The 15,120-nt window shown below is 42.1% G+C and overlaps 2 protein-coding genes across 2 annotated transcripts in view; both read left to right on the forward strand.

The window, feature by feature from the left end:
• The window catches only part of LOC309569003 (B-cell receptor CD22-like), a gene marked incomplete at both ends in the record, with an annotated part of 263,576 nt that overhangs the window by 198,161 nt on the left and 50,295 nt on the right, over positions 1–15,120 (forward strand). The gene's annotated exons all lie outside the window — the stretch shown is intronic.
• LOC309568344 (B-cell receptor CD22-like) overlaps positions 1–15,120 on the forward strand; it is a gene marked incomplete at its 3' end in the record, with an annotated part of 91,726 nt that overhangs the window by 68,462 nt on the left and 8,144 nt on the right. Inside the window, exons 10-13 of the mRNA XM_082274007.1 lie at positions 4,164–4,199; positions 6,333–6,689; positions 8,178–8,468; positions 14,047–14,310. Of these exons, the coding sequence (XP_082130133.1) occupies positions 4,164–4,199; positions 6,333–6,689; positions 8,178–8,468; positions 14,047–14,310 (948 nt within the window). The remainder of the gene's footprint in view (positions 1–4,163; positions 4,200–6,332; positions 6,690–8,177; positions 8,469–14,046; positions 14,311–15,120) is intronic.

Consider the following 15,120-nt stretch of genomic DNA (forward strand, 5'->3'; position numbering starts at 1 on the left):
TCATGCTGTGCAGTTATTGCCCTGCCCAATTTTGTGTCATCTGCAAAAATTTAGAGCCAGTTAACCTACCAGCATGTTCTTGGAATATGGGAGGAAACCCACTCAGACACAGGGAAAACATACAAACTCCATGCAGATAGTACCATGGTTGGGATTCCAACCAATGGTCCTAGTGCTGCTGGGTGGAAGTGCTAACCACTTAGCCACTGTGCTTCCCTATGATCATCACCCCCTTATCTTCAAGAGCAGTCATTTTGAGAGCCCAATATCTCTATTCCAATCAGATATCCAAATTTAGCCCACGTTCACATTGGTCTGATTTGACATGCGATTTGACATATACTGTATATCTTAGGAACAAAGACATATCCAAGAGGCGCTGGGACTTCGATTCCTATTGATACAGAGTAGTATTCCTAATAAAGTACTCTTTGTCTTTTAGTGGTCGATGCCGAAAAGGCATTTACCAGTGTTAGTTGGAATTTTTTTACGACTCTCTTTTCAGCACATTTGTCTAGGCCCCTATATGATTTCATGGATTATGTCCCTTTATTCATCTCCATCAGCTACAATCTGAGTGAATGGGTCTTTATCCCCTGTGTTCCCTATTCATAATGGAACACATCAGGGATGCCCCTATCAACCCTTTTATATGTTCTTACAATAGAACACCTGGCAATTGCCCTGCGACAGAACCCAAACATCACCGGCTTTTCAGTGGACCCTCTTCATGCAGAAATGGCTCTTTGCAGATGATCTGCTCTTGTTTGTTACACAACCAAATATCTCCTTCCCTTCTGGAGATTTGGTGAACTCAGTAACTTCAAGGTTAAATATAGTAAAACGGAACTCCTCAATATCTCTCTATCACAAACGATTGTAAGGCAACTTTTGACAAACTTTCCCCTTCAAGATCTGCCCCTCCTCTATTCGCTATTTAGGGATACATATACCAGCTTCTGCTTCACAATTGCACTCTTTAAATTTTCTGCTATTGTACGGATACCCTTCTATTCTACATCACTTTAGCCACAATATACTTCAGACATCTGTTGGTAATGCCATGTTTTGAAGGAAAATATACTCCATATCTGGTGGGGTTGCCCCCCCCCATGTGGAAGTTCTGAGAACATATTTTTGATTTAAATAGTAAACTTTTGGACACTTCTATCCACGCATCACCTAGGGTGGCACTCCTATCCATTATTTCTGAACTTCTTAAAGCGGAGTTCCGGGAACGAAAACTTTTTTTCAGTGAATATACCCCCGGGACAGTCAGGGCTAGTACATTCCACAATGGCTAGCCTCTGATCTGTCCCGGTTCGCACTTACCTACAAGAAGAAATACTCACTTTTAAAATTTCTTCTCCAGCGTTGCCATCTCTGTTGTGGGCAGCTGAAGCCAGCGCGATCCTCTTCTGCGTCCTCTTCCGCGTCTTCTTCTCCCAGAATGCGCCTGCACCGGCCCCTCTCGTCACTTCCGGTGCGGTGCCGCATTCCTCCACAGCTTCTGGGCATGCCCAGAAGCTGTTTAGCAGGGAATGCGGCGTCGCCCCGGAAGTGACGAGCGGGGCCGGTGCTGTCGCATTGATTCCTGGGAGCAATGACCTTCAGCTCCCAAGAATCATCGCAAGACAGGAAGTGACGGCGGAGCCGCGGCTCAGAGGGAGGAAGTACACTGAGGTGAGTATTTCCAATCTACAATTACAAGGTGAGTGAAAAAAAAATGCCTAACTATCCAATTCCTTTTCAGGTGAAGGAGACCAAGCGGATGGGCACAAAAAAAAAAGGTTGATTTTGTGCCCGGAACTCCGCTTTAAGTCAGTGAAAAAGGATGTACTTAGATACTTTCTTACTGCACCCAGAGCGGTCATTCCCCGCCATTGGAAAGCCTGTTTCTTCTCCCAGGGAATGGGCAATCAAACTAGACTCCATCAGAGATTTGGAATAGCTTTTTGCACAGAAAATGGAAAAAGAAGACAGTTTTTTTTCACACCTGGACTGCCTGGTCGAAGTCCTGAAGTTTGTCATAATTTTTGACATGAGCTAAAGTGGACCCTGTTATTGTTCCCTCTCAGCCATGATGGAGTCTCTCTGTCCCTGTTATTTTTCACATCCCTGTTATTTTTCACTCCCCTCCCTAGACCTTTATCCCTTTCCTATTTTTTAATTGCATAATTTCTCTTCACTTTCCTCTCCCCCTTTTTCTCTTTTTTTTTTTTTTTTCTTTTTTTCTTTTTCTCTTTTTTTTTTTTTTACTTTTTTTCTTTTTTTCCTTTATGTAAGTAAATGTAATGTGAATGATGTGTCCCCCAACGCAATTGTGGAATATTTTTACATTCAATTTTTAATTACACTACCTGACCTTATTAAACACTGAGTCAAAACTTTTTTGATGGGAAGGTACACTCTCTGTACTCAATAAATATACTGTACATTTTTTTAATTAACGTATTTGCTTGTTACAATGGAATCTCTTTGTTTACTGTAAATCTAAGCACTGTTTTTTATATCTGAAAACTGTAATAGAGTAAGATTAAAACACAAAATGCGCTATTTTACTACCAAAAGCGCTGTGCTGCACTAAACCTTATAACTGACCTCTATAATAATATAGTTGTTATTTTAAAAAGCTAATTAAAAGAAAAAATAGGGATCAAAAGGGACCTTACCTTCTTTTATACTCATACCAACTGGTATCTCTGTGGCATTTCCATATACTTATTGGCCATCAATTATGGTACAACATTGCTCCTTTGGATCTTTTTAGGTGGAGTTGCTTAATTGCATTGCTGATCACTATGGCACCATCCTTGGGGCTTTTTCTTCTGATTTGCTTGATTCTAGGATGTATGTATCTGGATTTATTAGGGGTGTTTATTGAGTTTTGGGGGGGGGGGTTTCTAGGGAAGGAATCTTTGTATTCCCTTCTTTCCCCCCTATGAGTTCATAGATATGACTCCTTTTTCAAAAGGACTTTTATGTCTGCTTTATTTTTATTTATATATATATGTGATACATTCACTATTATCTTTCCCCTTCAGGCAAACTCCCCCTGGTGGATGTTATATGGATATCATTTTCAAATGACCTCATATTTTGGAGTTCTAGTTCAAATTTCTAGCCCTCTTCCCTCTCATTTATGAGATATATACAACATCTTTTTTGGTACATTCTGGTGCATTCCCCTATACATCATGAATGTGAAGCTTTGGGGGCCTATTCACATGATATAATCAGCAACAGACTTATCACAACCTTAGAATCCACACATATGAGCTCCCGACGCCTGCAGAGAAGGCTCCTTCTCACCCCGCCTGTCCTATTTTGAGGTTAGCATGATTACACTTTGTAAACTGATATAATGTGTATATATGACTAATTATGATGACTGTAATATTTACATTTATGTATTTCTTTAGTGCAGCACCTATTTGGTCTTTGTAGTACCCTGATGAAGCAATGAATGCGAAATGCGTTGGCTTATCCAGGAACCAATAGTCTGCATATATACTGGGATCCGTTGGTGTGGTACATTTGGTATTTCCCTTTATTATCATACACACACGGACCTATATATTTTATCTAATGTACTGTATGTGTTTATGTTACATCTGTTTTTATTTACAATAAAATAAATATATATTTTTATAGATCAGTGTTGTCTTGTATTCCTGCAACCATTATATGCCGGTATAGTCCCGCTCTTTTGGAACCTCTCTTGGTCCCTATTTTTTGCTGTGTTCTAATCTTTTGGGGATGATGGAATACATATCACGGAACTCATTTTTTGCTTCAGATCAAAAACTTGTGGGGATTAGCAAACCCTTTCCTCCTTTCCTTCCCCTTTCCGCTTCTGTTCAGACTTGCCCTGCTCCGTCTGGCTGCTACTATAAACAGTATATATATATATATATATATATATATAATATATATATAGTATATCTATATATATATATATTCAATAAAAATAAGAAGTTATAAATCACAAGCTTTAAAATTATAAATCAATTATAAATGAGATGAAACTGACCTCAAACTATTTTGATTTACCACATTAAAGTTGCTCATCTCAGGAAATACAGGAATTCATTTACTTCTGCAAATTGTACCATCTGTATATACAACTTTTGTGTAATTTCCGTCTTTATTTTTTATTTCAGAAATCCAACATCCACCAGAGTTGATGAGCCGAGCAAGTAAGTAACGAATATAAACTGGTAGAATAACAACAGAAAACAATAATGTCACTTGATTTGTCTGATTTTGCATGTTGTCTTTCTCTTGCATTTTCAATTCACTTGCTTTTTTATGGTATTATTTAATATAAGCTGCAGATTATTAGCATTTCCAGATCAATTAAAGACTAGAAATAAAAAAAAAATAGAGTTTGTTTTACTGTATATTATTACTGTATATGGGTAGTGATGCATTCAGTGATGGAACTTGTAAGTGGAGAGAAAAAGTCTGTCAATGATTTATGCGGCAGAGGCTGTTTTGGCAGTGTGGAGTATTGGTCATGGAAGGGTCGAAGTCAACAGTAATTAGCAAACAATGTTTGTTCTTTAGTAGTCTTTAGTCCTTCCCTCAACTTTTGAGTTTCATCCACCATCTTAATATCCCTCCTGAGGACCTAGGGCTGGGTTCCCAAGAGCCATCAAGAGGCATCTGCCTACTTCCTGCATTAAGATGGGGTGTACTCCATATGTCTAAGTGGAAGGTCGCATTTTCAATATATAGCACCCTCCTAGGTAGATGCTAGTGAGAGAGTATAGTTTTGAGCCTTGTCTGCTTAGCAGAGGGGCTGCAGGTAAATCTATATTGTTCTCTGCCTACCAGAGAGCAGGATTGGTTAGTAGGGTCTGCTCAATGTGCTCAGTGTGCAATTCATTGTGTCTAGAGAGAGAGTTTAACACTGGTCCAAAAGGGAGGCATGTTGGACAGTGAGAGGAAACTTGACAAATGGATGCATAGGCTTTGATACAGTCCTGGTGATTGGCAGGGGGCAGGTCACTTTAGTGCATTCTGGGATACTGTATGAAAGCCAGGAGCACATGTGCTGTGAGGTCTTTGGCCTCAAACACATAACTATATGTCTGGTGAAAATCCAATACAGTTCACCATTTAAATAACACCATTCCATATGTACAATTGACATGTGATCTGTTGTGATTGGGCACAGTGATCACATGGTACCGGCAGCAGGCCAGCACAGTGATCTGTCATCAGCTGTGTCCGGTCCTGTCAGGTGACAGATCGTGGCGGAGCATGACATGATCTTGGGAGGACATCATATTACAATAGGCTGGGCGGGAGGGGGTTATTGAACGTTTTCCTAATTACACTGAATTGTTGGGTGACTTAGGTTAAATGGTATGCCCAGGCATTACCCAAATTGACCCTGGAATCTCCCCCTAGATTGGCTTCAAAAAAGGGTGGTCTCAGGGGGGGGGGGGGCAGAGCACTGCGCCCTCAGTCCACCCAGTTGTGTGACAATAGCGAATGAATATTCGCTATTGCCACACTGATTTTGCTCCCAGCCAATAAGGAAGTGGGTCTTGAGACCTGTTTCATGATTGGCTGAAAGGAGAAGGCATCCTATTGGCCAAGAAGGAGGGAGGAGACAGTGGGGAACATGGAGACTGAGGGGGAAGCAGTGGCCGCCGCTGCCTGTCAGTCTCGCGGAGCTAGGTGAGTAAACTGGCATGGAAGGAATATGATGGTGCATGCTGGAGTGATGGGGGGGGGGGTCCGTCTGCCACCCGCTGCCCCCCCCGACTGATGGAGCACCAGCCGCCACTGGACACCAGGCTTGTAAAATTCTTGCAGGGGCAGCTGCCACACACACAGTGTCGGCGGGATCCTGGAAGTAAACGCAGCTGCATTGTTTTGCTGGGGAAAACAAAAGTAGAAAAGTAGAAAGTAGAGAGGTTAGGCAAAGTTTTGTGGTCCAGCAGACAAGGTTGACAATTGCACGGTCATGCAACACTGTACCCAAACTACAAGTCCAGAAAATGCCAGGATGGTACAAATACCCCCCAAATGGCCCCTTTTTGGAAAGTAGACAGTCCCAGTAAATACATGAGCATGCTCTTTGCAGACTTATGTGGTTCTTTTTTTGTTTTAAATTGAAGTGTGTATACAATTTTTACAGCTGCACCCATGATTTAACATTGTCCCTGACAAGCAGAGAATGGATATGACAAAGAAGACTCTGCTCCTTACCCTTTTTCAAGGTAAAGTAGATTCTTATTTTTAGAGAGATTGATAACTAAAAAAAATTGAAATGTAAAAATAAAATATGACCATATATTTTTTACATCTTCATCTAGGACTTGTGTGTCAGAGGTGGGAGTTCCCAACTGAAATTAATGGTTTGGTTGGGTCCTGTGTGGAAATTCCCTGTATGTTCTATCCTCTTGAGAATTCTGGGGCATCCAGTACTGTTTGGTATTTATATCATCGAAGAGAATATCCTCAGATTTTTAACAGTCTAACAAATTCTTCAGTATTAATAAATTACAAAGGCAGAACCTCGCTAGTACCTGGGAAGAATAGCTGTACACTGAGGATAGACCCTGTGAGAAGAAATGATGGTGGGGAAAAATATTACCCAGGAATAGCAGAAGATCAGGACACTAATGCCTATAAACAACCACGTCGGAGAACTCTACAGCTTTATGTCACAGGTAAACATTATTCATAGTGATAGTGAGTAGGCTTGGGGTTATGGACACGAGGTGTGTCTAAAAAGGTCGGTGAATGGTATCAGAAAACAAACAAAACAGAAGATGCAAACATATTACCTTTATTATTATTGGCCTTTAAAATCGCCATCCTTCACAACACACTTATGGCAATGTTCACAAAGCTTCTGGGCCTCTCTAGGAATCGATCACAGAACCCCTGTCACACATTCTTGAAATGCCGCAACATGCGCCTTTCATGACGCTCTTCGTGTGGGGAAACGGAAAGAGGTCCGCAGGCGCCAGATCAGGGGAGTATGGTGGATGCCGCTTGGATTCCGACTCGAACTGGTAGCACCAGGTCCCATCCCCTGTGACAATGGTTCACAGAAAGGATGGATTCTGGTCACGCATGATAATGAAATCTCCAGCGGTTTTCATCTGTTTTGCTTTCTGTTCGTCTGTCAGCTTGTGCAGCACAATGCCCAATTCCTCTGCCATCAATCGTAGAGTCAATCTCCAATCTCATGCCAAAATTTGTTGCACTCGCTCAATCCTGTCTGGAGTTCTGTTTGTCGAGTGATGACCCGAACATGGCTTGTCCTAAGTAATTTCCTTCCCGTCGCGAAAGTGTTTGATCCAGTTGTAAACTCATTTTTTTGCTCACGGTTTCAGTCCCGTACACTTACACCAACATTTCATGTATCTCCTAATTTGTTGCAGAACTTAATGTTCACTCCTTGCTCCATTGCACTGTGACCCTACCTCTCACACTGACTACGTTCAACTGCCGGCAGTGGGTTTACGCTGATGGTCACGTGTACTCCATGCTAGGTGGCGCTTCTTGAAGTCTCCCTGGATAGCAATGTGCATGCCCATGCACCTGGCCCATGTTGCCGTTGAGATATAAGACCATTCACCCAACTTTTTGGACATACCTCGTGTTAATGTATATATATATATATATATACACACACTATATCTCCAAACTGTTCCCACAAAGTTGGAGGCATGAAATTGTACAAAATGTCTTGGTATGATGATGCCTTAAAAGTTCCTTTCACTGGAATTAAGGGGCTAAGCCCAACCCCTGAAAAACAACCCCACACCATAATGCCCCCACCACCAAATGATTTGGACCAGTGCACAGAGCAAGGTTCATAAAGACATGGATAAATGAGTTTGAGGGTGGAGGAACTTGACTGGCCTGCAAGTTGAAGCTGTTATAGCTGCAAAGGGTGGGCCAACTCAATATTGAACCCTACAGACTAAGACTGGGATGCCATTAAAATTCATGTGCTTGTGTTCATGGAAAGCCACTGAAGACTTGGAGTAGCAGTATAACCAGGGCTAAGTAAGTGGGTCAGTAAGGGGGTTTCTAGCATTTTTGAAGGTTACTTTCTTGTACATTGGAGAATCGGAAATGAAAGTAAGAATGTAATATCCTGTAACAATAACATCATCTAATAACTTATCTATAACACTTTTCAGATATTGCAAGTATACCGGAACTTATTGGAAATGGAGAAATGATTGAAGGACATCCTGAAAATGTTTTATGCATTGTAGAGCACACGTGTGGCTCCAATCCACCTTCTCTAAAGTTCAACAAACCTGGCCAAACCGAGAGACGATTTGTATATCTATCTGGAGGAAAATGGAGAGAACTATTAACAATCAGATATATTCCTTCACATGACGATGACAAAACACAAATTCAGTGCACAGCAACTTATCATAATGGGAGAACGGCACAGAATGAAGTAACACTGAGCATCAGATGTATGTATTACAGTCAATAAAAATGTATCTTTAAGTAGAAATTTCCCATTTATTGAAACCCACACCTTTGGGCTCCATACAGGTAGCAGGAGAAAAATCAGAGCTGATTGTATAGGGTTACCTAGAAGCATAGTTATTAAAAAGAAAAAAGGTGAATGTGACTTTTATCAAACTTTCACTGAGCGTGCATAAATTATTGTCATTTTATGTTTGCATTGCATGTTTGGTGAAAGACAGATTCATTGCTTTAGAAATATAAATATATTCCTTTGTTTTATGGATTCAGTTAGGTTATAATTTGGATAAAAGAATAGGGATAAAAGTTAAACTGGAACTAAACCCTCTCAATCAACATGAACTATGTTTAATCCTTATGCCCTCAGCCTTACTAAGTCGATAGCAAGGTACTGTATATTATATTTATTTGCTTTTTTTTATTTATTTTTTTACATTTTTATTTTTTTCAGTTGCTTTTTGGTTTGTGGCCTGGGCCAAATTGTCTTCACCCCTTATTCAAGATGGTCATGGCTAGAAATGCTAGGGGGTGTTTTTCAATGTGATTTCTCGAATAAAATAAATAAATAAATAAAGCATGGAGACATGAATACATAGGGGAGTTTACTTTAAATAGTAAAAAATGAATTAAGCAGTGTTTTCTGTTTGTGGTGCTCAGATACAGTTAAAGCAGTACCTTTGATAACGTCAGCTCTGACGAAATGCGTCGGATCACGGCGTGCTGACGTCACCCCTACGTTCTAGGAAGAACGGGCGGAAGAGCCGGCCAGCTGCTACCTTGTTTTTGCTGTGCGCGTACTCTGCATTGAATGTGAGTGAAACCTTTAATTTTACAATAAATACTATCTGTGGTTTTACGCTATGGAGCCTTTTATTTGTGTTACATGATGGTGTTGATATAAGGTGGCTGTTCAGCGGTATAAGAGTCGGTCTGGGTTGATTCCATTGGGATATCTGGTCCGTGTGACGGCACTGAGCGTTTCCTGTTGGGTGTACACTGTATAGGCATTTATATACCAGCATCTGGTAAACAGGATTTATATCGGTGGAGGAATTAGCACTTGTGGTGAACACAATCTGGATTCCATTTTTATCACAGATCTTGGGTCTTTTGGATTTAACAGAGACTGTCATCTCGGCACTGATTTCAGAACATTTAGTATTGGATCACATATACTAATCACTGATATTGGATTTTACCTGAATTATTTTATATATCTTAATAATTTTTTGCAATATTTTTGATCACTATTTGGTTATTAGATTTATGATAGTTTGATCATTATTAATGATTTTTGATTAATCACATATGTCCACATTCACTTAGCACAGCTTGTTTATTTACAAAGCAGTATTAAACCCACAAACCAAAAATGTATTATGTTGCAGCTTACCAATCATTAGATGACGTAGCTGCATTTGTTTTTTTTGGGCTTTTTTTCCCCTCTGTTTTACCTTGTAATCTGGCCAGCAACACATCTCCTGTAGTGAGACGCAACTCTGGAGGAATGAACACAGGACTGCAGCATTGTCCGTCTGGGGGAGGTGGGAGTGTTAAATGCATTAGCAGATTTTAATACAAATAACAATATGAAGCCAAACTCCATAATCAGTTACAGCAGTTTTGGTATAAAGGTTTCACATGAATAAATTAAAGCTGTTCATATTAGCCACTTATCCCTAGGTGGACGTCATATGACATCCTGGGCTTTAAGTGGTTAAATCTGAATGATGGGTTAGCTGTATCATTCAGATATCATTTTTTTTCAGCCAGTGATTCGTTCTTATATAAAAACAATCATAGTGGCTGTTTAGCCGCCTGATTGTTTTTGCAGGCAGTGGGAGGGGACGTCCCCTCACCCTCCTGTCGCCCTCTGTGCTTCTATAAATCAGCCAGTGGCGGCCGTTTACCATAGAACTGACTGAGGACCAGATGGTCCCCAGCCATCTCTTTGACCTTCAGAGGCTGGGAGCGACGCCATAACCTTCAGACCTAAATCCTATTGAGCATCTGTGGGGCATCCTCAAATGGAAGGTGGAGGAGCGCAAGGTCTCTTAACATCCACCAGCTCCGTGATGTCATCATGGAGGAGTGGAAGAGGACTCCAGTGGCAACCTGTGAAACTCTGGTGAACTCCAAGAGGGTTAAGGCAGTGCTGGGAAATAATGGTGGCCACACAAAATATTGATACTTTGGGCCCAATTTGCACATTTTCACTTAGGGGTGTACCCACTTTTGTTGCCAGCGGTTTAGACATTAAGGGTGTGTGTGGAGTTATTTTGAGGGGACAGCAAATTAGGGTCCTTTCACACGATCTGCCTGTCGGTTTTTTAGGTGGATCTGATCGGATCCTCCATGCATGCCTATGGGGCAGCGGATTCAGTGGAGACATGTCCACTGAAACCCGCTGCCATCTGCATCCGATCCTGTCCGGGAAATCCGGACGGATGGAAACCCTATTTTCCATCCGTCCAGGGATCGGATGGGATGGGATCGGATGAGAGTGGACAGGTGGTCCGCTCTCATCCGATTCCCCATAGAGAGCAGCGGGGCTCTGACACCTCCCTCTCCGCGCACAGAGCAGAGACAGAGCTGTCATCTGCCTGCTCAGCAGGGATCGGCGGATCGGACCCCGCTGAGCAGAGACCGGTCCGCAACGGAATGCGGACCGTGTGAAAGAAGCCTTATACAAGCTGTACACTCACTACTTTACATTGTAGCAAAGTGACATTTCTTCAGTGTTGTCACATGAAAAGATAGAATAAAATATTTACAAAAATGTGAGGGGTGTACTCACTTATGTGAGATACTGTATTTAACACAAAACAATGTTAGAAAATGTGCTGGTAGGTACAATTAGTGCCCATTCACACTACCGCGACTTGTCAGGCGACTGGTCAGCCTGACAAGTCACGGCCCATGCAGTGCTATGGGAACCGTTCTAATAGGAGCGACTCAAGTCGCTCCGACTTAGAAAGTAGTTCCTGTACTACTTCGGGATGACATCAGAGCGACTTGCATAGACATTCATTATATGAAGTCCGTGCAAGTCGCGCCGAACTTGCGGTGCACGCGACTTCACAGGTCGCCCCCGAAGTCGTGCGTCGGTAGTGTGAACCGGCACTTAAAGAAGCAGCTGGCAAAAATAGTCAGACAAACTATAGAATAGTGGCAATTGTGTAAATTGCCGCATTAAAGTGTAATATTAAACAAACAAATAAATGTGACTCAAATAAAGTGAAACATAACATATAGAACATGGAGTACACACATGTGCATCGTAAGAAAGTCCAAATTAAGTCTTCAAAACACCGCAGTAAACACTTTGCAGGGAGGGAGTGTTCAATCTACTTTGGCGACCACCATGTGAGCCTTCACCAACCATGAGAAATCAGAACATGACCCCACTACAGAGTCAAATTCGCCTGTATAAAACAATCCTATCAAGCAGAAATCTGGCTCATATTGTTTGGCTGGAGTTCAACAGTGTATTTCTTTTTACCAATCAGTGGTAACATCAATGGTAACCATATAATGCACGGGATTCCACATAAAATCTAAATGGAGGAATCCACGTAGTGTAAAACTGACTATAAAATGCCTTCTGTACTGCCAGAATGGTGATCTGCCTTGTTTAGATAGGCAAACCACTGTTCCGCCTTTTGTATTGAAGCATCGGCGGGTATGGAGTCTATACCCACCAGTCAACTCCTGCTGTGTCCAATTACAGTGGAAGCTAGCCGCCGGAGGCGCGCACGTGTGTCCCAAACCCGGACGGGCAGGAGAGCTTGTACTAGGAGAGCCACCTTGCCGCGATATATATCTACAGTATGCGGTCGGCAAGTGGTTAAAGCACGCTTGTTCTAGGTCTGTGATTAAAAATTACTTAAGTGGGACACAGAGAGGGGACTAGTATTATCAGGAAGAGTCACTATAAATATCAGGAAGAGTCACTATAAGCCCCTGAGAGATATAGGAAGTCAACATGTCATGCGACTTGTCAAAAAGAAAGAAAACAGACAACATTATCAAATGGAATTGTCCATTAATTACTTGCCGACCGGTGCAAGGACATATACTGCGGTGGTCAGCCCCTATCGGTACGTCACTCGCCCGCGAGCCAATAGTGGGCGAGCACGTGCCACCGTAGGCGCGCTCCCGCCCCCGCTCGTTCACTGCCATCACCGCACGAGTGACCGGCGGCTCCGATGTCCGCCGGTCACTCGCGATCTCCCGCTGTCATTCTCCCTGGTGTAACTGCAGAGATCATACGATCCTGCTATGTAGGATCGTATGTCTCTGTGGTTACATCAAAAGCCACACCCCTTGACAGTTAGAAGCACGCCCCTAGGGACACACTTAACCCCTGGATCTCTAATAAATTTAACCCCGCATTTAACCCCTTGATCACCCACCGTGTTAACCCCTTCCCTGCCAGTGTCATTTTTACAGTAACAGTGCATATGTATAGCACTGATTACTGTAGTAATGTCACTGGTACCCCAAAAGTGTCAAAAATGTCAGTCAGGGGTCCGATCTGTCCGCCGCAAAGTCGCAGTCCCGCAAAAAAAAAAACGCAGATCGCCGCCATTACTAGTTAAAAAAAAACAATAAAACTGACATAAATCTTTCCCGTAGTTAGTAAACGCAATAACTTTTGCGCAAACCAATAAAAATACGCTTATTGCGTTTTTTTTTCACCAAAAATATGTAGCAGAAAACAAATTGACCTAAAATGTTAAAAAATTTTGATTTTTACATTTTTTGGGGGGGGGGGGATTTCATATAAAAAAATGTGAAAAATATTGTTATTTTTTCAAAATTGTCGCTCTTTTTTTGTTTATAGGGCAAAAAGTAAAAATCGTACAGGTGATCAAATGCCACCAAAAGAAAGCTCTGTTTGTGGGAAAAAAAAGGTCATCAATTTCATTTGGGTACAGCATCGCACGACCGCGCAATTGTCCGTTAAATTCACGCAGTGCCGAATCGCAAAATGGGCCCTGGTCTTTGAGCAGAAAAATCCTCCGGGGCTTAAGTGGTTAAGCAAATAAATTATTCTTGTCTTCTTCCAAATATTTTTATTGAATTTTATAACAAGAGAGAAATACAATGAGTCAATAACAACACAATAAATGGGGATAAGCCCCCATTCACACTAGCGTGACTTGTCAGGCGACTTGGTCGCTCGCCATTGAATAGTACAGGACCCATTCTAATAGGAGCGACACAAGTCGCTCCGACTTAGAAAAAGGGTCCTGTACTACTTTGGGGCGACCTGGAGGCGACTTGCATAGACTTCAATGATATGAAGTCCGTGCAAGTCGCGCCGAGGTCGCGGTGCACAGTCACACGTCGCCCCACCAAGTCGTGTCACCCCTGTCTGAACGGGGTCTTAAGAAGCCGATATAAACAATATGAAGCAACAGAAAACTATTAATCAATCGTGAAATAGTAAAAAGTCAGTTGAGGGGGTATATTACAAATTACAACATGCAGAATGTAATATGTCACTAATACAAGAGTCTCGCAAAAAAATAAATAAATTATTCTCTTCTTCACCAGATGCCCCAAAAGATGTGACGGTCAGCTCATCCAAAGGTGAAGCATTTTCGGAGGGTAGTGATGTGATGTTGATGTGCTCCAGCAGATCTAACCCTCCTCCACACACATATGAATGGTACCGTGGGGATAGCAAAATTAATGTAACATCTCAATATCAGAAGATCAAAGTACAGATTGTCAGCACAGACGCGGAATTCTATTCTTGTACTGCAATAAATGATATTGGGAGAGGAGAATCACCACCAACAGAGATTCCTGTGCGATGTATGTATATCTTACTCATCTGTGATAGAGAAAATATATTATATTGTTGTAGCACCCTCCTAGATAGGTTCTAGGTTAAAAGCATTGTTATGCTCCATCTGCTTATCAGGGGAGCCTGATCTCTTAGTTATGCCTGTTATAAGTGTCCAAGTGTGAGTCACTTGGTCTGAGGGAGTGTCCCCACTGTACTGTATCCAATAGGGGAGCCTGTTGGACAGTGGAGGAAACCTGGCCAGTTGCAAACAGGGTTTTGTGGCAGTCCCATTGGGAGGGCACCACTGCAGTGCATCCTGGGATTGACCATAAAAGCCAAGGGCACATGTGACAGGGCGTCTTTGGCGGGGTTCACGCTTGTCCAACTGGGTAGGCAGTTTTGGGCCCTATGCAGTTTTGTTCAATGGTTCAGGTGCGATTCAGGTGCAAATTGTTACTTGAATTTGTACCTAAACCAGACCCAAAATCGCACAGGACCCTTTTCAGAAATGGGCGGTGGCCACCCTGGACATGTGCGAACCACCTCCATTGAAAGCTGGTCTGATTCACATGTTATGCGAATCAGACGCGGTTAAAAACACATCCGATTTACATATATGTGAACCAAGCCTAAGTCTGCTTTACACAGCAATAGTTGACATCATTGACAGGATTTTCTTCTTCTTACTGCCTACATTTCTAGATGTCTTTAGGTTGGTCACTGGATGGGCAAGGTCCTCCTCCTGGCCCTATTCCAGTAGTCCAGTAGATGTGCAAGGTCCTCCTCCTGGCCCTATTCCAGTAGTCCAGTAGATGTGCAAGGTCCTCCTCCTGGCC

The sequence above is a fragment of the Pelophylax lessonae genome (assembly GCF_965119305.1).
Source record: "Pelophylax lessonae genome assembly, chromosome: 12".
NCBI lineage: Eukaryota > Metazoa > Chordata > Amphibia > Anura > Ranidae > Pelophylax > Pelophylax lessonae.